Raw genomic sequence first — 20,928 nt, forward strand, 5'->3', positions numbered from 1 at the left:
GCCTTTTTAATTTTTACTCACCTGGCGGTGCTCCGGGTCTTTGGCAGCACGGCGGTGGTGGGTCCTTCAGTGCTGCAGAAGACCTGGAGTGCTGCTGGGTAAGTCATCCCTGCTGGGGCCCTGTTGAAACTTCGAATCGGGACCCACAGTTCCTAAAGTCGACCCTGAGGGGATTGTATTGTTTGTATACCAGAATAGTTAAAGCGATACAATTTGTGTGTGTAGATAAGCTTGAAGTTTAAAGATGGATGTCCAAAAACCAAATAAGCCCACTTTGGTTCATGCACCGAACACTGCTGATTTCAGATTCTGATGGACTGAGAAGGAAAGTGAATTTCAAAGAGGAAGAGGCTCTTTACTGATAAAGTTTTATTGCCAGTCTCTGAGTTCTGTTTCTTTTCTATCATAAGAGCGTTCCAATTTTATCTGAGGAGACGGAGGTAGTCGCTCAGATAACCAGGTCCCAGACAATTCAGTAAGCTCCTCTCACACTTGAAATGTGTCTGAAAACCAGTGGAATTGGTGGAAAAATACTAGCACCCTCTTTGGATTTTATCCAAAATCACAAGTTAGACAGCTGCCTGGAGGTGACAATAGTCTGAATGACTGATTGATTGTTAATGGAGCTTCTTTAAGGCAGTTATGTTAGAATAATTCCATTCACTAACACCCACCTCATTAGAAATTACGTATGAATGATGTAAGATCATTGGAGAAAACTAACTTTTGTGAGTTTGTCAGAAATTTCACTTGCAGTCTGACTTGTTCTGAAAAATTACTGCATTACAGTACATAGTCTTCTATGAAGTGAAAACAAATGGACATAATCTTGGCAATCCTGTATAGTTTTTCTGAAGTCAGAACAGGGGGCTGTGCAACTGTTGAAATAGTTTAATATACTAAATCTGTTACCTCCAAGAGAAATGGATTAACATTTTGAATGGGTCCTGTCTAGGTCCTAAAAGACATTTTGTTCAAACTTCAAAATTACTGTGTAATTGATTCTGTATAGAAGAGACCCAGTTCTGGAAGGTAGTGTGGTCACACTATCTCTGACTTCAGCCAAGCTTATCTGTTGTTACTTTTATCATCATTAAAAATGTATGCGTTAAAGGGTTATTGTTTAATACTGTATGCAGAGTGCAGTTATTCCTTTACCTGCCTGTCTTTTTATTGCAGGGCAAGACTGGAAATGTGCAGAAAGCTGGTGTTGTCAAAGGCCCAGTGTTCAAAGGTGTTGCTTCTAGCCGCTTTTTACCCAAAGGCACCAAGACAAAGGTTAACCTTGAGGAACAGGGAAGACAGAAGGTGTCTTTCAGCTTTAGTTTAACAAAGAAAACCTTGCAGAATAGATTTCTGACTGCTCTTGGAAATGAAAAACAAAATGAAACTCAGAACTCCCCAGCTACACCCCTCCCAACTGACTTTGCCCCCAAAATTAAAATGGACCTTGGTGATACCTCTGGTTCAGCAGAAGAATCTTCACCACCAAAACCAAAGGTGGAATTGGGCAAGATCCATTTTAAAAAGCATCTGCTCAGTGTAACAGCAAAGCCACTGTCAGCTGCTGTAGCACCACCACCATCGCTAGCAGCTGTAGCACCAGCAGAAATACCAGCAGCAGCAGAATTGCCATTGACATCACCTCCACTGCTCTCCCAAACAGCATCTCCACCAGCACCAGTGCTAACAGCAGTAGCTTTTCCACAACCGCCTATAGCAGTATCAGTGACAGCAGCACCGCTTCTGCTACCACCTGTAGAATCAGAAGTCCAAACTTCAAAAGAGCTATCAAATGCAGTAGCGAAAGACACTTTAGAACTGGATGTTAAACAGGATTCTGCATCTAACAGTTCCGAAGAACATGTAACTCAAAATGTGTCTGAGCAAATGGAAATAACTTCACAGCAGGAAGATTCCCATATTGGGAAGGAGGAAGAAATTTCAAACAGCTCAAGAAGTGTTTCTCTGTGCTCCAAAAAGCAGGGTTCTAAGAGGAAATTTTCTCAATCTGATGCCACGCTACTGGGTTCTGAATCTGATGAAGATTCTATAAGGACTTCTTCAAGTCAGAGATCACATGAATTAAAAATATCAACAAGTACAGAAAAGGAAAGAGATCCAAAAAAGAGTTCAACTTCTCTCAAAAGTGAAGATTCATTGAAATCTTCCTCACGATCTAAATCGGACAGAGATGAGAAACATTCTAGCCACTCAAAACCAGAGAGAGACTCTAGGTATATGTCCTCCCGGTCTAGGTCAGACAGGGACAGAAGACGGAGCAGATCTCATTCTCGTTCTAGGTCTGACAGAGGTTCTAGAACCAGCTCATCCTATTCAAGATCAGAACGCTCTCATTATTATGAATCTGACCGAAGATACCATAGAAGCTCCCCTTACAGAGAGAGGACAAGGTATTCACGTTCTTACACAGATAATAGGACAAGAGAGAGTTCTGATTCAGAAGATGAGTATAGGAGGACCCATTCCAAGTCTAGTGACTCAAGGCGTACGTCATCTCATTCTTCCTCATACAGGGATTCTAGAACTTCTTCCTACTCTAAATCAGACCGGGACAACAAAACAGAGTCTTCTTATGCTGAAACAGAGAGGAGAGGAAAGTCTTCAAAATCAGATAGAGAATCAAAAAGGACTTCAGAAAGTGAAGTATCCAAAAGATGTTCTCCCTTTAATGAGCTGGGTTATCGAAGGGGGTCATCCCATTCTAAACCTGATAGTAATGTGAACTCTTCCCATTATAAGTACACCCCTACAAAGACTTCTGCACCAAAGTCTGATAAGTCTAAAAGTTCTTTCTGTTGTACAGAATCAGTTGAAGAAGTCAAACAGCAGTCTAATTCTTTAGATTTAGAGACATCTTGTCTAAAAAGCAATGAGTTGAGAATGACTATTATAAAAAAGTTTGAAAGGGAAAAGACTGTTTCTCCATTCAGTCAATTAAATGATTCACCTACTTTTAAAAAGCTAGATGAGTCAAAAGATGGTTCTCCTAATTTGAAGTCTGAACTTATAGGAAATGATTGCCATGACAGTATTAAGGAACCAGAAAATTTAATAAAGGTAAAACGCGATCAATTAAGAACTTATTGTCCCATAGAACTGAATATAAATGGGTCCCCAGAGGGCAGATCTGATGACTTGGCAACTTTCTGTGTCTCCAAACCAGAGGATATTGCAATGTCTTCTGATGATAGTCTAGGTAGATCAGAGGAATCACCGCTGATAAAAAGTAATAAATTTTATGTGTTGCCATCTAATGGATTTCAAAGTGTATATAAATCTAAAGAACAAGGTTTGGATGATTCTCATATACAGTCTAATGAATTCAACAGCTCATTTAAAGAAGGAGAGGCTCCAGTTCCTTCAGAGCAAGATGAAGTTATTTCTTCTCCTGTTACGAATGTAGATCATTCTGAAATGTTAGTTAAAAAATTGGATGATCTGGCAACTCCTTGTAACAGAACCAAAGATTCAGACTTTTGCTACATTTCAGATGATACTAGTCCTTCTTTGTATCATTCAGAAGTTGAAATTGAAGTTGAGCCCACTGATATAAAAGTTACTCAAGAAACTTTAATGGACATTCATGTAGAGCCACAAACAGTTACATGTGATTATAAAAACACGGAGGATCAAAATTCAACTAAGTCTGCATGTGAAGATGAACAATATGATATTAGTTCCTCCCATGAGCCAAGCCTAACAGTAGATAGTTTAAGCAGAGATTCTTCCCAAGAAGAATGCTCCCTCGAAATCAAATTAGACAATGAAATTATTACACCACAACCAGAGGAAAACCTTGCTTCCAGATGGGATAGAGCCGTGCAGAATGAAATTGAAGAATGCTTGCAACATTCTGAAACTGAGATGATAATTGAATTAGATGCCCAGCAAATTGGTCCTGATTTAGAAAAAGGAAAACCATCATTTAAAAATGAGCATTCATATTATTTAGAAGTACCAGTAGAACACTTAGAAAAAGAGAAACCAGCTGAGGAAAGTTCTATCACCTTCACTGAAAAAATCAGGTCTAATTTTAAGGACCAGTCTCTGGAAGTCTCAGTTGGCAAGGATGAAGAAAATGAGACAGTGGTGGTTTCTGCTTTTTCAGAGGCTTTGTTTCCATCTTGTGATGTCATTGTGACTGCAGAAGAAACAGAAACTGTAGTTCAAGCTGCCACGTGTGATAGTAGTGGCAATACTTCTGAATTCATTTCTACTCATAACGATGATTATTCTGATACAGCAGAAAGTGAGAGTGAGCAGGACAGTGAAGAAAGCGATACAGAGGATTCTGATTCTGATGACAGTGTTCCAAGGAACCGTCTTCAGTCAGTTGTGGTGGTTCCTAAGAATTCCACTCTAAGTATGGAAGAAAGTAGTCCTTGTTCATCTCGGAGCAGCCAAGATAATACACGTTACTCTGATAATTGGGAAGACGATAGGCCAGAGTCCAGCAAACCTTACTATGAAGAAAGATCAGAGAATACAGCAAATAAAAATGGTCCACATATTGAGAACAAGTGTTCTCCTTCTAGGGGAATGGACAGGAGTCTAGCTACATCTACTGAGCTGAATAGAAAGGAAGCTGAAGATCTCCAGCCTGATATTACTCAGCCTCAGAGTGATGGAGTTGATAGTACAAGTCAGACAGACCTAACACCAAATTCTAATGGCAAACCAAATCCCGATGAAAGAATATTGAAAGAATTGATGTTCATAGCTAGACCGCTTGGCAGACAGCAAGACGAGCAGCCATTTTGTTTTTCTGAGAGCTTTGAAAGTGCTGAAAATAAATCTAGGCACCAGACAAATTCTTCCAAGCCAGACAGCAGGCAAGGAAAGAGTGGGTTCAGTAATGTATCTGGTACAGGAGAGTTCTCCAAATTGGATGGTTTTCATTCAACAGAGGACTTGGGTAGCCTGGGGTGGGACTTCTCTCAACCAGAGAAACCCAGTAGCACATACCAGCAGCCCGACAGCAGCTATGGAATGTACTCGGGTTATGTTTGCCAGCAGGGTTCAGGATCATACAGTGGCTCACAGAATTACTGGCAAGGCAATGGTTATTGGGACCCAAGGTCTGGTAGTAGGCCATCTGGAATTAATTATGAACGAATACAAGGGCAGGTACCAGATTCCCTAACAGAGGACCACGAAGAGTATGAACAGGATGACAATTGGGATGATGATTGCAAAGCTCACTTTCCTAGCCAGGCAAGTAAATTTTATTCTCTCAGTGATAAAGAAAAGGGTTCTGTGCAGGCACATGAGATAAGCAGTAATTCGGCAAAGGAACCAACAGTTGTAAATGAGAAAAACGAGCAGACAAACGTTTTGGAAAAAAATGATGTGAAAGAGCGAGGACCACCAAAGAAAAGAAGGCAAGAATTAGAGAGTGACTCTGAGAGCGATGGAGACCCAAGAGAGAGAAAGAAAGTAAAAACAGATGGAGAGGGGGAGCAGTCAGAGTCCTTGCCTCAGGGTTCAGTAGTGGTTCGCCCACTGTGTATCATGGAAGAGTTCAGAGACCCGCAACGTTGGAAGGAGTGTGCCAAGCAAGGAAAAATGCCCTGCTACTTTGACCTTATTGAGGAAAATGTGTATTTAACAGAAAGGTAACTAATGGATTTTCACCTGTTTGCTTCTAATAGTTTACATTTCAGTTTATCATTTGATAGGGAATTTAGAAAGATATAACAATCTTTTCCAAGCAGTAGGAGAGGGATGAGAGAGAGGGAATATCACATTTTCACCACCTAAGAAAGCTTTTCATAGAGAAGAGGAAGGATTAGCCATGAGAGGTGTGGAGAGAGAAGGTCAAGATTATCAGATTCACTGGCAGTCCATAGAAACATCTAAGAGCAAAATGTAGCCAAATGGAGGGGTAATAGTCATAAGTGCTTGGAGGAATTTAGCTCCTGCTAGTATTAATTGGCTATGCTGGTTTAATTTTCACATGCAGTGCTAAAAAAAAAAAAAAAAAAAAAGGTTGTCTTTGCTGTTGAGTAGCCTGATAAGCTGAAGATTGAAAATCATGGGTGCATTTGAGGCTGCTCAAGTCCATGCTAGTTAGCACTTATTATTGTCATACATCTCCGTGTACCCATGGCAGTTCGTAAGGATGGTTTTCATTATTTTACCTCCCTTTTTGTTGTATACCATTCATCTGAACTTCATGTGAGTATACAGGAGCCTGGAGCATATAGCAACTTCTCTTCAGGGCTTGACATATCCATTTGCCTGTGGCCCCAGGCAACAGATTTTTTTTCTCAAGACAGGTGAATGGCTATCTTGACTGCAGGAAGAGAGGTTTTGCACTGTCAGTGTGGAGTTTTAAATGTTACATATGTAACCAATTGTAAATAAAGAATATAATTTTAACACTCCCAGAATTGCAATCTGAATGTTTAAAAGATGACAACTAATTGCAAATTATTTTATTTCCTGTTGCATAGGAATATTTGATGTATTTTACTGTATCTTATCACTGAACCATACATTCTGGTTTCCACGCTCTGGGAATGGCTAATAACATGATGCTTCAGAGCCAGACAACCCTTCCCTCTCAGAAATGTACCCACACAATTGTCTAGTGCTGTAAAGGAATGGATATAGAAGTACTCTGGTGGCCCTCATGGCAATGAACTTAAACTCTGAATTATTTGATTATAGTTAATTTATGCTATATGTAAACATTAATAATTTTGCCCTTTTGAAATCTAGCTGGGGTATGTAACTCAGCAGGTTTACTGTATGATCTGCGAAATACTTAATTTCTTTTAAATTTAATGGCCTGTATTTTCATCAAGTGATTCCTTGTTCTCATACGATTGGATGAGGTAATAAGTAATACTTGATCATTCTTTTCATAGGTTTGAATACCTCAGCCAAGTTCTGTCCACTTGTTATCCTTTTTAGGACCCCCCCCCCCCCCCAAAAGGCCCCATTTATGACACTATTTACGATTAGCGCCCTACAAGCTGTGTGTCTTGCACTGTGATGCGAGAAACACAAATTTGATTCCCAGTCCTGCTCTCTGGTTCTCTAGGCTGCTGAAGGATAGCATGAACCCAGGGCAGAAAGGCTGTTTTGCCCCTGAAATACAGGTACAATCTTTCTGAAGACTTCCCCACATATCTCTTCTCCATAAATTGTGGCAACTTAGAATGGTCTCTGCCTATCATTTGTGCCAGCCTAGCTCAGGCTAATTTCTATAAAGATTTTAAGATTTATTCCTTTGAAAATTCTATTCTTACCCTGCACTGAAAAAACTAAGCTAGAGTTTTACCATTACTCAGCGTGTAGCTGCAATGAAATTAAAATAGGACTGTGCGTTAACAAGAGGTGGAGAATACTTAAATTGCATTAACATCTTGATAGTCTTTTCTGAATAGCGCATCTGGTCATGAACTTACCAAAAAATAATGCTCCTGACTGCTCTTACATCATGTTGATGTAAACTGAATAGTTGAACAGTGATTTCTAAAGGGCAAATCAATTTTAGTCCAGTAGCAAATGATGAAGATTGAGTTAATTTTAGATGGAGTGATTTTTGTCTATATGAGTATGTTATAATGCTGCCTGAACCTCCCCCAGGAAGAAGAACAAATCCCATCGTGATATCAAGCGAATGCAGTGTGAATGTCCACCTCTTTCCAAAGAAGAGAGAGCTCAAGGGGAGGTAGCTTGTGGTGAAGATTGTCTCAATCGCCTGCTCATGATAGAATGGTAAGTAGTCTTTGGTGAGATGTCAAAACTGAGCTGTTTCCCTGGCATCGAGTATCAGAAGACACTAAGTTTGTCTTTGTGTTGCTGTTTGCAGTGACGTATATTCATACGTTGGCCTTTCTTTTTGGAGATCAGAATTTAAATACTAATGTTGGGCTTGTGAATCAGTGTAGTAGTCTCATACTCATCTCTGAGCCTATCACAAAAGCACTGAAGTGTCTGCCCAGGAGGCTCAATGCACTGCAGCCTAGGCTTGAGGGAGGCAGGAATGTGGGAGGTGTAACTTTCCAGGCCGCTGCCTTGTTTTTCAGTTTTTTCTTCCGTTGCCTACCTCTCCTCTCTCACTAGGCTTTTATCAGGCTCTTTCCTTCCCCTTTATCTTGAGTCCTCTTGCTCGGAAGAAAGAGGCAGCAGGGCTGAGACAGCTGCTGCTCCTCCATTTTCAGTTGGCAGGAGGCAAAGAACTGGGCAAAAGGAGCTGCACTAACAGCTGATTGGCAATCAGATTTGCTTCTTGATAGGTGGAGACATAATGATTGTTACCAAGTAAGATGGGAGAAGAGGGATGAATGATATGGACTCTGTAGTATCTAAGACCCTGGATCTCTGATCAGCCGGATCTCTGATCAGCCCAATCTCTAGAGCAGGGGCAGGCAAACTTTCTGCCACATCGGGTTTCGGAAATTGCATGGGAGGCTGTGCCTCCCCAGACAGCCAGGCGTGGCCCGGCCCTGCCCCCTATCGGATCCCCCCCCTGCTGCTTGTCCTCTGACGTCCCCCTCCCCCTCAGACTCCTGCCCCATCCACCCTCCCCCCTGGTTCCCTGACAGCCCCCCTCCCCTCCCAGGACCCTTGCCCCATCTACCCCCCCACTCCCTGTCCCCTGACTGCCACCCCCTCATCCAACCCCCCCTTCTTGACTCCCCCCCCGCCAGTACCCGTGCCCCCATTCAGCCCCATTCCCCACTCTCTGACTGCCCTGACTCTTATCCACACCTCTGCCCTCTATCCAACCCCATTTGCTCCCTGCCCCCTTACCACACTGCCTGGAGCACCAGCAGCTGGCAGTGCTACAGCCGTGCCGCCCAGCTGGCGCCAGCCACGCCAGCGCACAGCTCAGAGCACCGGGTCAGACTGGGATCTGCAGCTGCACTGACCCAGGAGCTTGCAGCCCCGCCACCCAAAGTATTGCGCTGGTGGCACAGTGAGCTGAGGCTGCGGGGGAGGGGCCGGGGGCTAGCCTCCTGGGCCAGGAGGGTCCCGCAGACTGTAGTTTGCCCAGCTCTGCTCTAGAGGCAGGGAAGGGGGCAGACTCTTAGGAAGAAGCCATATAAAATATACAGGGCAGATGCCAGTATGTTGGTTTAATCACAGTAACACTGCAGATCTAAAAAAAGCTTAGTCTAAATATAAACCGTTCAAAATTGAACATTGCTTGTCAGGTGGTTATACTTCTTTGTAGTGAAATGTTGGTGGGTTTTGCACTGAACTTATTATTTATTGATTCATGTTGATTTCCCAGCTATTTCCCAAGCTGCTTCTGTTGTCACTGCCAACCCACTGGGAGTTGATTGTTCTGTTTCCTCTACTTAGTTCTTCCAGGTGCCCAAATGGGGACTACTGTTCCAACAGGCGGTTCCAGAGGAAACAGCATGCAGATGTTGAAGTGATCCTAACTGAGAAAAAAGGCTGGGGACTGAGAGCTGCCAAAGATCTCCCATCGTAAGGCTTTCCTCTTCATATGACCTTTAATTGAGTTATTTCTCAACAAATAGCTAGATACTATAGCCAGTACTCCATTCTTGTCCTCCTTGGCCTCTGTTTCTCCTACTGTTTGTCACATACTCCTTGAAATCTTGTGCTCTCTTTTTGTGACTCTGTTTCCTACTATCTCACCTCCCCTCTGATCACTACTTTGGTTACTTTGTTGGTTCTTCGTCCTCCCCCCCCTTGTCTGTGGGGGCGTCACCACAGGAATTGGCTCTTGGTCCTCTCCCCTCTTTCCTTTATAAGCCTATTTCTGGGTAATCCAATCTGCTCACGTGCTTTTAACTACCATTTTTACACTGATGATTCAGGAGTCTGACTTTCCATGCTTAACTTGTCTCCCTCTAGCTAATCCCACATCACAGCCTGCTTGACATTTAAACTTAAAGTGGCCAAAACTGAACTCCTGATCTGTCCACTGAAATCCTCTCTATTCCCCTTAATTTTCTGACTGTAACTACACCACCGTCGTTTGTGGCTGAGGCCAATTACATTGGAGACATCTTTGACTTCTCTCGCTGAACTGATCTGTAAGGCCGCAGTCATATTACATCCTTCATATCTCCCCTGCACACCCAGCTCTGCTGTAATGCTTTTGAGAAATCAGCCATTTAATGATGGCAGATGGGGATATTGCTGGTACTCATTTGTTGTAAATCTACATTTATTTTGACTATATCCGTCTCTCCCCTCTCCCCAGCCAACACACACACGCCCCTTGTTACTTCTTTAAGTTTGGAAGCTCTGTGGGGCAAAGGCCATGGATTCATGTGTTTGTACAGTGCCTAGTGCAAAAGGGCTCGAGTCCTTATCAGGGCCTACAGGCATGATTGTAATACAAATCTATTATAATAGTGCCAAGAGACCCCCAATTAGTATTGAAGCCACGTTGTAAAAGATGCTGTACAGAGTTACAGGCCCTGCCCTGAAGAGCTTGCATTCACAGGCATAACAGCTGGGTGTAACAAAGTATGATACTCAGAAGAAAGACAAGGAGAAGAGTAATGGGAGGAATATGCTTTTATATAAGTGAAATATGCACAGCTAGGTGGTTTCAGGCAAGTTAAATTTTCTTAAAATGTATCTGAGACGTCCCTACTGGCCCTCTACCGACTTAGAAGTTGGCTGTTTCCCACAAGCACAGTAGAAAGGAGTTGGGGGGTGGAGGGGCACTAACGTGAGGACAGGGTAGTGTCTGCGTAGACTAGTTTAGGGCAGGTACTCCATGCAAAAGAGGCAGTTTGGAAGAAGTTGCAAGGGTACTTATGGGGGAAGCAGACAAAATGGTCTGTGAAGGAGGCAGAGGGAGACTTCATTAGAGACAAAAATGGGTAAGTAGGGAGAGGCTAAGTTGTGATGGCCTTAAAGGTAAATGCTGTACTTAAATACTTGGATACATTTTCCTGACTGCTTATTTGGTTTAGACAGCATCATTCCCCCCTTCCCCCCAATATATTTCATATCCTTTCAGAATCTAAAGAGAAAATTCAAGTGTTTCTCTATAGAATGTGTTAGGTAGATTTTCTCCTGCAAAACCTTTTGTAGTTGCACACTTGGTTGTCTGAAGAGCCAGTGTTGTGCATTGGCAATTGCATCAGGCTCTGAAATTTGTGATTCAAAAGTCCGTGAAAGGGAGCAGTAAATCTGTTTTCTGTCTCAAGTGCATGTGACTTGGGAAGTTTTAGATGACTGTGTCTTGTATTTTGCTATGCAAGAATCTTCTGGTGTCTTGGAGTTTTTAGTATGTTCCCTTGGAAATTCTGGTTCTTTGCTAGTTTTTAACAAGAGGGCACATTTGGTCTTGTAGCAGCTAGAAATATTGCTGTCCTCTCAATTATATGAGCTTTTGCATGAGGAAGACAGAGGGAGAGTTTTAATGTGAAGCTGTCCTTCACAAATGAAGCACAATAGTGCTTAAAATGTCGCTAAAGCTGAGCATATTTAAAGCAATATCAGAGGGTAGCCGTGTTAGTCTGGATCTGTAAAAGCAGCAAAGAATCCTGTGGCACCTTATAGACTAACAGACGTTTTGGATGCATCTGAGGAAGTGGGTATTCACCCACGAAAGCTCATGCTCCAAAACGTCTGTTAGTCTATAAGGTGCCACAGGATTCTTTGCTGCTTTTAAAGCAATATGTTTACCTGGCGACCTCTGTACTGAAAGTCCATGTGAAAGGTAAATAATCAGTCTTTCAAAGCTATGGTTATCTTATCTATTGATTATTAAGAGTAGTCACAATCTACTCCTCACTTGTACAGAGCTCTGATAAGGATGAGCTTGAGAGGTGTGACAGTGGCTAGCAAATCAGTTGCGAGGTTGCAGTGTGATATAGTATCAAAAATAATTTTGATTGATTCTGGCCTGGATATGCAAAGGCATCACAGTTTAGACTCTCACAGCTGTCCCAGAGGTTTGTGTCTCTACATCTTTGGGAATAGTGGATTTGGTACTGGGCTCCTCCATATCAGAGAATGGATGTAAATTGGGGAGGAGTTCAGAGAGGAGCAGCAAAATATTGAGGAGACAGGACTGACTTGAGAGGAAAAATGTAAAGAAAGTCTGTATAGTTTGGCACGGTAACACTGAAGGTGAAAGGGACATAAACCCAGGAGCTGGGTTGGCCCAGCCTGGTTTGCAGCTGTTTTTAGAGCAGGCACTCTTTTAGCTCAGTGCTGATTGTTTTTCTCCTCGCTGTGCTCCCATGCCCTGATGGTAGCACTGCTGCCACATCCTAGAGTCAATGATGCTGAGTTCAGAGTTGTGCTGAAGCATAAAAGCCCAACAGAAAGTGCAGTCAGGACTGTAGAAGGTAAAAGAGCCAGCTGGAGCAATAGAGGGTCCATCTGAAAACTGCTACCAACTTCCCAGGGGGCTGAGTTCTGCCTCATTGCACCCACCCATGACAGAGGCAAGGAAAAACCCAGCTACTTCATGAGAGAATCATGTGATGGTGTCTAGGTGATCTCAGTTGTGGAATATGGGAGTTGGGGCTTTCTGAGGTGCCAGGGCCTGGTTTATTGGATAAATGGGGCAGAGGAGATGGAATAGAGGAGCCTGACTTATGAACACAGGCTCTTAGAAGAGATGGGTAACAGATGTGAGTTGAGATATAGATGGTCTAGACCACAGATTACAGGAGTTTAGGGAAAATGGGGTGCATAGGGTCCATGCTTTGGTGTAGCAAGTGAGGAATGTTCAGTTCAAGTGGAGCTCAAGAGGGTACCATCACTTCCTCCCCACTGTCCCTCTCTTCATGATCTATCCTTTGATGTTTGCAGGCGATGAAACTCTAGGGAGTGAAAGGAATTTTTTAGGATGTGATGAGAAAGTGTAACGGGGATTAATGGGATGATGTTAAGAAAAGGAAAATTAAGGGAAATATGAGGAAAAAATTCTCGACAGTGCAACCTACTAGCCAGAGGAAGTGTGGAAAGCCTGAAGCATTTCAAGCCAGATTGGTTAAAGGTTGTAGTTAAAGTTAAAGCCAGTTTTCTGCTTGGAACTTGATTTTTCTAAGTGCTCTAAAACCTATACAGTTACTCAGATTGACTTGAAATTTGATGTGCCTCATGAGGGGCACCAGGTTCTCTTACTGATCCTAATTTGGAGACCATTTTGGAGATCAAGGCACTCCTGATATACAGTGCCCCCCCCCACCTCCCAAAATTCCAGCTTACTTAAAGTGGAGAGAATTTGGCAACCTTTTTTGCTTACAGATCGAGATGAAACCAAGGCTTACATCATTGCACCAGGGTCTCCAGCACTCGAGGGTTGCCCCAATAGAGTGCCTAGCACCCACCAGCCCTTTGAGGGAAATCAAATTAAAACATTAGTTGAAAGAGTTTGCTTCTCTTTTTCAGCTTATTGCAAGACTCGCGACTTGTGCTTATTCTCACTCCTAATAGACTACACAGAGCAGGCCCAGACAGAGGCGTTAAGAGGATTGTTAGCCTTCAAAATTTCACACTAGCGGGCTAGCTCAAGAGAATAAGCAGTCCTTTGAATCTGACCTATCTAGTGCCTGTTTGAGTCCCACTTTGATCAGAAATCTGGAAAAGATTGGGAAGCATATTGCTAAAATCTTTCTCTGCCAGGGTTTTTTATTTTGTGGAAACGTAATCAAAGTTTGTTTGTTTTTTTTTTTGGGGGGGGGGAGCGGAATAGGACAAAAAACTCCACACTAGCCATAGGGAGAGGCATTTTAGGAGGTGGAGGGTGTCCTACCCCGCTGCAGGGGCCTGAGCCCCTGTCCCTGCCCACTGTGTGTTCTGGGATCTGGGGGACCCTGTTCCACTTGGGGTGTCTGAACCCCTCTCCCTACCCCTCTGTGTGGGCTGGGATCAGTAGTGGGAGTGGTGAAGGTAATGCATATTTAAATATCTGAAATCCAGGAAATGAATAGGTCAGATACATATCACTAGAATGTGTGGAGTTGGGACCTGGTTTGGAGGAGGGATGGACTGGGTGGACCTGGGGCATGGCTGAGGAAGCCTGGCTGAAGCAGCAGCAGGAGTCCCAGGCTGGAGGTAGGCAGTGAGAGTGAGGGACCCAGCTGAGTTTGCAGCTCGGGCTACATAACCAAGATAGCGTGTGGCCCTCCAGTAAGCTGCTGCCTCTGATACAAGCAGCATAGGACAGGAGACAGCAAAGAGAAACGTCTTACATATTAATGGCTTTTACAGTGCCAGCTAATGGCTTAATGGGATGGGAAGGGATAGCTGGAAATGTTGGGAGGGCTACGTGTTGTGGGGAGTGATGGGGCAGGAGATAGAGGAGAGAGAGGCATCATTCTTCTCTCATGCTTAAAATTACAGTAACAATCGTGTAATAAAACTGTCAAGGTTTTGGGACGTAGACCATGGAGGAGATTTCTCTTACAGGACCTGTCAGCAGCCACATGCTGCAAACATTTCAGAGCACGGCCGTTATCGCCATTCTACTACAACAAAAGGTAGAAGAGTGGGGAGGATTATTGTGGAATCATGTAGCAATTATGTGGTCTAGTGGCAAGACCTCTGGACTGAGACTATTCCTAGGCATGCTACTGGCCTGCTGGGTGACCTGGGGCATGTCACTTTGCCTCTCTGCACTCAATTTCCCGTTTGTAAAATGGAGGTAATGATCTACATTTCTTTGAGATTTACTGGTTAAAAAAAGGCCTGTACAAAATCTAGGTCTTTTGATTATTACCTAGCCATAGTAGCATGTCCGCTGCAAACCTTGGCTCGAACTATAACTGCTTAAATGACCACTAACTGCTACCAAAAAAAAATTCTCTTTTCAACAAAGCCAGGAAATTAAATGGGAAAAAACTTTTAACGCAAAGTTAAAGTTGCCTGGTGATAGCTTATGCCCTTCCAGAACATTGAGTTCAGAAAACACAACGCTTACACAGTTGTAACTCTGTCCTCTTTGAGCAACAGCAATGCTAACACACACACTGCCACTCAGCCTTTTCACTGTACTGGACAGGCACTGCCTGCACGTGCTCTATGCTCAAACACAACCGATTCCCCCTGTCAGAATACCACACTCTGTGAAATTTTGCAACCACTTCATACCCTTTTACAACCCCTGCACACTTGCACACAGAATACCTCCTAAGCCTATACTTTCTTCTACCTACCCATCATTAAATCACAGATTGCTCTCATATTCTACCTCGCTACTGACAATACCCATGGCAAGAAGTCCCCAGTGCCCTGCAACTGACACATTTACAATTCTGTACTGAAATGATAGAGACTGAAACCTCAAGGTATTTATGTATCTCTTTCCTCTGATACCACACATGGCGGGAAGGAGAGGCTCAGAACAGATCTCCTCAGATCACAATCACAGCTCTTTCAAACTGCTCCAAATTTTTCCTCCACCATTCAGTAGAGCTACACCTAACTCATTGAATACAACTTGAGCGAATGCAGATAATTCTCAGTAGCTATTACCAGCTGCAGTGGGGCAGAGTTGTGGTTGCATGGGCATTTACCTTAACTGTATATCAGGAGTTTTAGCATTGCAGAATTTGATGCTCTGGAATGGCTCAGGCTATCACCAAGCAATCATAATGCTGTGCTAATGAAGTTTTTTTGCCATTTAATGTACTCTATGGCGTGATCCTGTGATGACTCTGAGGGAGATGGAGCAGATGACCTAATAAGTCTCTTCCTTCTCTAATTTTGGGTTCATCTTTTCCTAAAAATACAGAGGATACTTAGTCCCCTCTTCATCCCTGCCCACAAGGTCAACGAGGTACAAAATGAGGCCATCACAGCTTTTCATGGTTTTTTCCCCAAATCTGACGATGCACATTCTGCTAAAACTCCTTATAGTCTTCGTATCAAAGAACTTCCTCAGTAAAATATAATATGCTTATATGATAGACTCAACTTAGCAAGGAACTTGTAGTCTTCTCTGAAGTGCTTTCATGTTGCTTTGTAAATAATTGTGATAACGTTAGTTTAAAAAAAATCCTAATTGCCCAAGTTATAATGCACTTAAAACTGTTTGTTTCAATACAAAAATCTAAGCCATATTGACAGCTCTAACAATAACTTTCATGCTTGGTATTTAACTTGGTTTGCTCCTAAGCAGATAATGATGCTTTTCCTCCTGGGGTCTTGCAGTAACACGTTTGTGCTGGAATATTGTGGAGAAGTGCTGGATCACAAAGAGTTCAAAGCCCGAGTGAAAGAGTATGCCCGAAGTAAGAACATTCACTACTACTTCATGGCACTGAAAAATGATGAGGTGAGTGGCAGTGTATACACATTTGTAGGAGAGAATATCGTGTGTGTGTGTGTGTACAGCTCTAGGTAAATACAATTTTACTTGAATGTGGTATGCACAAATAGCAGGTTTTTTTCTCGAAGTCCCAAATCCCTGTTTTTCATTTAAGCCCTTTTACCTGACAGGAGCTATATCAAACAGTGTTAATGGCTACTTATAGCTAATTTAAGCTATTGATATACCAGTAGTTCTTCTTTCGTTGTCTTCTGTAAATTGCTGCTCTTGGAGTTTAAATCCCTAACTGGATCTGGAATAGTTACAAGCCTAAGCAAGATTCATGGGCCCTAAGGCTCTGAGGGGACCATGTCTGTAAAAATACATTTGAATATTTTCCTTTTCCACGTAAGCAATTTCTGTAGTTGGCCATGGGGTGGTTATGTGGTCACAAATTTGTGGGGAGAGGGTGCAGTAGAATAGTGTGCACATTTGTGAATGGATGGGCAACATGGTACATGAGATAATCTTCGTATTAAAACATGATCTATGTGACAAAAACATTTCAGATCTCCTGGTGTGGACATTGCTGGGGGCTGCATGGGTGGGAAATAATTGTTAAGATTTAAAATATAATAATAACCCCAGAACCAAGGAGAAATACGATGCATACTGTCTTAATACTATGGATAACAATGTAAATCAAATAAGTGTCTTGTTTTCTCATACACAATTTTTATTACGAAACCTTTTTTCTCCAAAGCTATTACGGCTGATGCACAAAACAGGAAAAAATTATTAAAATTCTTATTGAAGTTTTCACCTTCACCTTGCTACATACGCATGCTGACTTTTGCTTCTGCCATAGCACAGAGGAGAGGAAGAGAGTGCTTTTTGCTATAATTACTTTTCACTTTCAGATAATAGATGCAACCCAGAAAGGAAACTGCTCCCGTTTCATGAACCACAGCTGTGAACCAAATTGTGAGACACAAAAGGTGAGCTTCAAAGAAAACCTCCTGCTGCTTTGTTTTCAGTTTTGTCTCTGAGTTTTAACATGCTCAGTAGAAAATTCATTTGCCATTGACCTTTGCCTCTCTATCATTCAATCACTGCTATTCAAAGTAAATATACCTTGGAAACCGGCTAATGCAGACACTTCAGTTTGGGATTTTAAGATCCTTCAGAGATGTTTTCTGCCTCTTGGAGGGTTAGCAATGTCTCTTGCCAGAGTTCCTTCATTTAATATAGAAACGGGGGGGGTCAAGCCTGGGTATTGTAATAATCAATATTGTCATCTATTTTTTTCCTGCTGTAGTGGACTGTGAATGGACAGCTAAGGGTTGGCTTTTTCACCACCAAACTAGTTCCATCAGGCTCAGAGCTAACATTCGACTACCAGTTCCAGAGATATGGGTAGGTATTTTCTCTGTCTGTCTGCTTCAGTGTTATGCGTGAGTCTCCCTGAGTGCTCATACAATTAAGAAATTGTGCTGCAAAACTGACCAGTGAAAAGACATCCAAATGTATGTGAACAGTAGAAATCAAATTGGAGGTTAGAGATGAAAAAGGTAATAGGATAATCTAGTCAATGTCCCGTCTAATGTAGGTTTATTCCTGTAGATTTTATAGTATTTCTTTCAATCTGCCTTTAAATGTCCCAAGTCTGGGGGCTTCCCGCATTTCCCTTGGGAGACTATCCCACTGTCCGTAATATGGGAGTTTTCCAGATAATGATTTTATATACTCCTTCTCCTAATTTCATCCCCTTGCTAGCTATCCTAGCTGCACCCCTGTTTTACATAATTCCTGTTTTCCACTTCTGCACCTTTAGTATTTTACAGCTTTGCAAATATTTGTAGACAAATACCATGTTCCTCCTCCCCTTACACACACTCCTCGTCACTCACACTCACTATCCTCCTCCTCCCCGATGCTTAGACAAGCTACAGCATACCTATTTAACTCTTTCCTTGTAGATCGGTTACTTTATCCTAGTTGTTACTTTTATCTGAAAGTCCTCTAACTTGGAAAGCTAGATGTACTGTTCCAGTTCTTACCCTGGGTTTACAGCGAGATGCTTTTTTCTCCCTGCTTCATACTGTGATATCGCTGCATTCTGCTATGTCATGTTTGATACATGAATGAGGCACTCAGCTTAAACAGAGTTGAATTGTAGAGAAATTTATACTCAATGAAAATTCCAACTAATACCATTTTAAAATATCTTGCCATTTGTTTTAATGAATAGTCCACTCTTACAGACACCATGCCATGTCAGAAGATACTGTATATTTAGAATTTGAGAGCTGGAAATAATTTAGTTTGAGTTTAAATAAATAAATAAATAAATAAAAATAAAAAACCACCTGTTCCAAAATGTCAATTATTCTCACATGGTCACCCATTCCAAGTAGTAACCAAGCTCAAACCTTTCCAGACTTCAGAAGGCAGACCATCTGAGGCCTGTCCACCTACGAGGAGAGTCAGTCTTCAAGCATTCCTATTGATTTCCACTTTTGTTCTAACATACTGTAACTCCCACGATGCATCTCTACATCAGATTAGTATTTGTGTAATGTACTACTAACTTAATTTTATAAACTGCTGTCCCAGATGAAAATATAGGAGTGTTACTGTGGTAGGAAAATGTTAAGCATTTGTATGAAGTATGCGAACTATTATGAAGACACATGAACTTGCTTTGACATGTAACAAATATCTACTCAACCCTCTGCAGTCACTTGCAGCGGGGTGTATTGCATCAATGAGCGTGTAGAATATTGCACATAGGGAAGAGTTCCTGAAGTTAAGGAAACAAATTTACTGCTCATTTTAAAATCCATAACCTTATTTCATATGCAAATTATTTCAAACTATTCGAAAGTGTTTGTTTTTATTCTGGACAAATAGTTACAGCCTGAGTTGAGTCCTCGCAATGGACAGTCACCATTTTGCTGTCCTATACCCAACCTGGATCTCAGATGTCCACAAGCCCACTGGGTCTGGGCAGCATCCAGACACTATTTGTAGCTGTGATCTCTGTCTCACTCCCAGAGTGCAGACTCCCTGACTAGCACCCTTCTGTGGTACAGTGGATCCTGCAGTCCTGCTGCCCTAGACCCCAAGACCAGTGATGAACCCTTCAGATCTCCTCAGAGGTCTATGCATGCTATCACCATAGGCCACCCTTATGGGTACTCTGGTGTGTAGTAGAACTCTTCAGGGACATGTGGCAGATAAAGTAAGGAATACTGAGGCTTTGCAACGGAACCTTTTGAACATATATACGTTTCACTTAGAGTCAGCACAGGAGGTTTACAGATCTATGTACAAATGGCAATACACTTCCCCACCCTCTGAGACTATGCTCACCCCTTCTGTGTGTCCTTAGGCCCAGTGTGTGTGAGGTGGGGCTCTTCCTCATGCAGGCCTTCTGCTTCCTGGTGGTGATCTCCAGTGGGAGAGAGGATCTGGGGCAGACCCTGCCCTTAATTAAAGTTGGTCTCCTCTGTCAGGTGATTCACTGGCTGGCTTTAAAGCCCTAATCTTGTGGCTAAATTCCCGGCCCGCCAGCCCCTCCTATTCCCTCCCTCCCCCAACCAGCTTCCCTGAGGTCCTCCTTTTTAGCAAACCCATTGTTCTAATAGGAGAGTGTTATTCAAAGTTGGTAGCCCCTTGATGTGCCTCATATTCAGGCACCAGGCTCCATAACATGAGTGATGATGCAGTCCAACGTGACTGTTACAGTCCATAGTGAAGGGCATAAACAAGTTCACACTCAAAATAGAAGCTGAAATACAACATAATTTTCACAAAATCAGACTGGGGACCCAGACAACCCCTCGAATTGTCACTGTTATCTGCAATTTGAAGTTTTAAATTGGTCATTTTTGAGTTCTCTAAATACTAAAAATCTGAACGTGTGAATTGATGAAGAAAGCTTTTTTTCTCCTGCCCCCATTCGGTGAAACCAAGCATGAGACTTTCCTCTTCAGAGTAACTTATTGAGAAAGTTATTTTGTGACATGGATTTTAGAATTGTTCTGCCATGACAACCTTAACTGTGTAGTGTCTCAGCCATAATGATAAAGCTCTTGTTTATATTGGGGCTTGCAGGCACTGCTTAGTCAGTGATCAGGCTCCAGTTGTGTTGAGCAGTGTACAAAGGAGTGAAACAAAGACAGGCCCTGAGAAACAGGTAGAAAAACAGAAGCACTATAGTTAGCTAAAAACAGCCAGGAAAATGAATGAACTCTTGCTTTCTGTCTGTTAGATCTTGGCGCAGCCTGGAGTTGAGTTTCCATAAGTGTTTGCCCAACTTCTTGTTAAGGAGATATGGAAATACGCTAGCCATAAAGAAACTGCAGAGGTTTGTTTGAGTTTGGGAGAGATTGCCTTAGCCAGAACTGAAAGGACCTGCCACATACAGTGGTTTATAACCTTATAGACTGCTTTCTTGTGCAGGAGGGAAATGGTGTGAAACATTCCATTTAGAAACCATTTGGTTTATATGTTCGATGTAGCAGCTCTTAATTTTTTAGAACAAAATGGAGGAGAAAAAAATACAAAGAATCACATGACAAACAGAATTGTCTTAAGAATGTTTGTTCAAAATTTTCTAATAGTTCTTCAGTAGCCATTTGAAATAACAGCTTAATAGAAAAAAGAAAGGATAAGGAGTGATT

General features: G+C 42.3%; 1 protein-coding gene across 8 annotated transcripts in view; it reads left to right on the plus strand.

Moving 5' to 3' along the window:
* SETD2 (SET domain containing 2, histone lysine methyltransferase) overlaps nucleotides 1–20,928 on the plus strand; it is a 157,266-nt gene that overhangs the window by 38,275 nt on the left and 98,063 nt on the right. For all 8 annotated transcript variants that reach the window (XR_007772824.1, XM_050942380.1, XM_050942385.1 and 5 more), the window contains 6 exons: nucleotides 1,180–5,639; nucleotides 7,621–7,752; nucleotides 9,346–9,474; nucleotides 16,144–16,267; nucleotides 17,161–17,238; nucleotides 17,559–17,656. Coding sequence is in view for 7 of the 8 variants with exons in the window: in XM_050942380.1 (XP_050798337.1) it covers nucleotides 1,180–5,639; nucleotides 7,621–7,752; nucleotides 9,346–9,474; nucleotides 16,144–16,267; nucleotides 17,161–17,238; nucleotides 17,559–17,656 (5,021 nt within the window). In the remaining variant the exon portion in view is untranslated. The remainder of the gene's footprint in view (nucleotides 1–1,179; nucleotides 5,640–7,620; nucleotides 7,753–9,345; nucleotides 9,475–16,143; nucleotides 16,268–17,160; nucleotides 17,239–17,558; nucleotides 17,657–20,928) is intronic.

This window comes from Gopherus flavomarginatus, chromosome 2, assembly GCF_025201925.1.
Source record: "Gopherus flavomarginatus isolate rGopFla2 chromosome 2, rGopFla2.mat.asm, whole genome shotgun sequence".
NCBI classification, from domain to species: domain Eukaryota; kingdom Metazoa; phylum Chordata; order Testudines; family Testudinidae; genus Gopherus; species Gopherus flavomarginatus.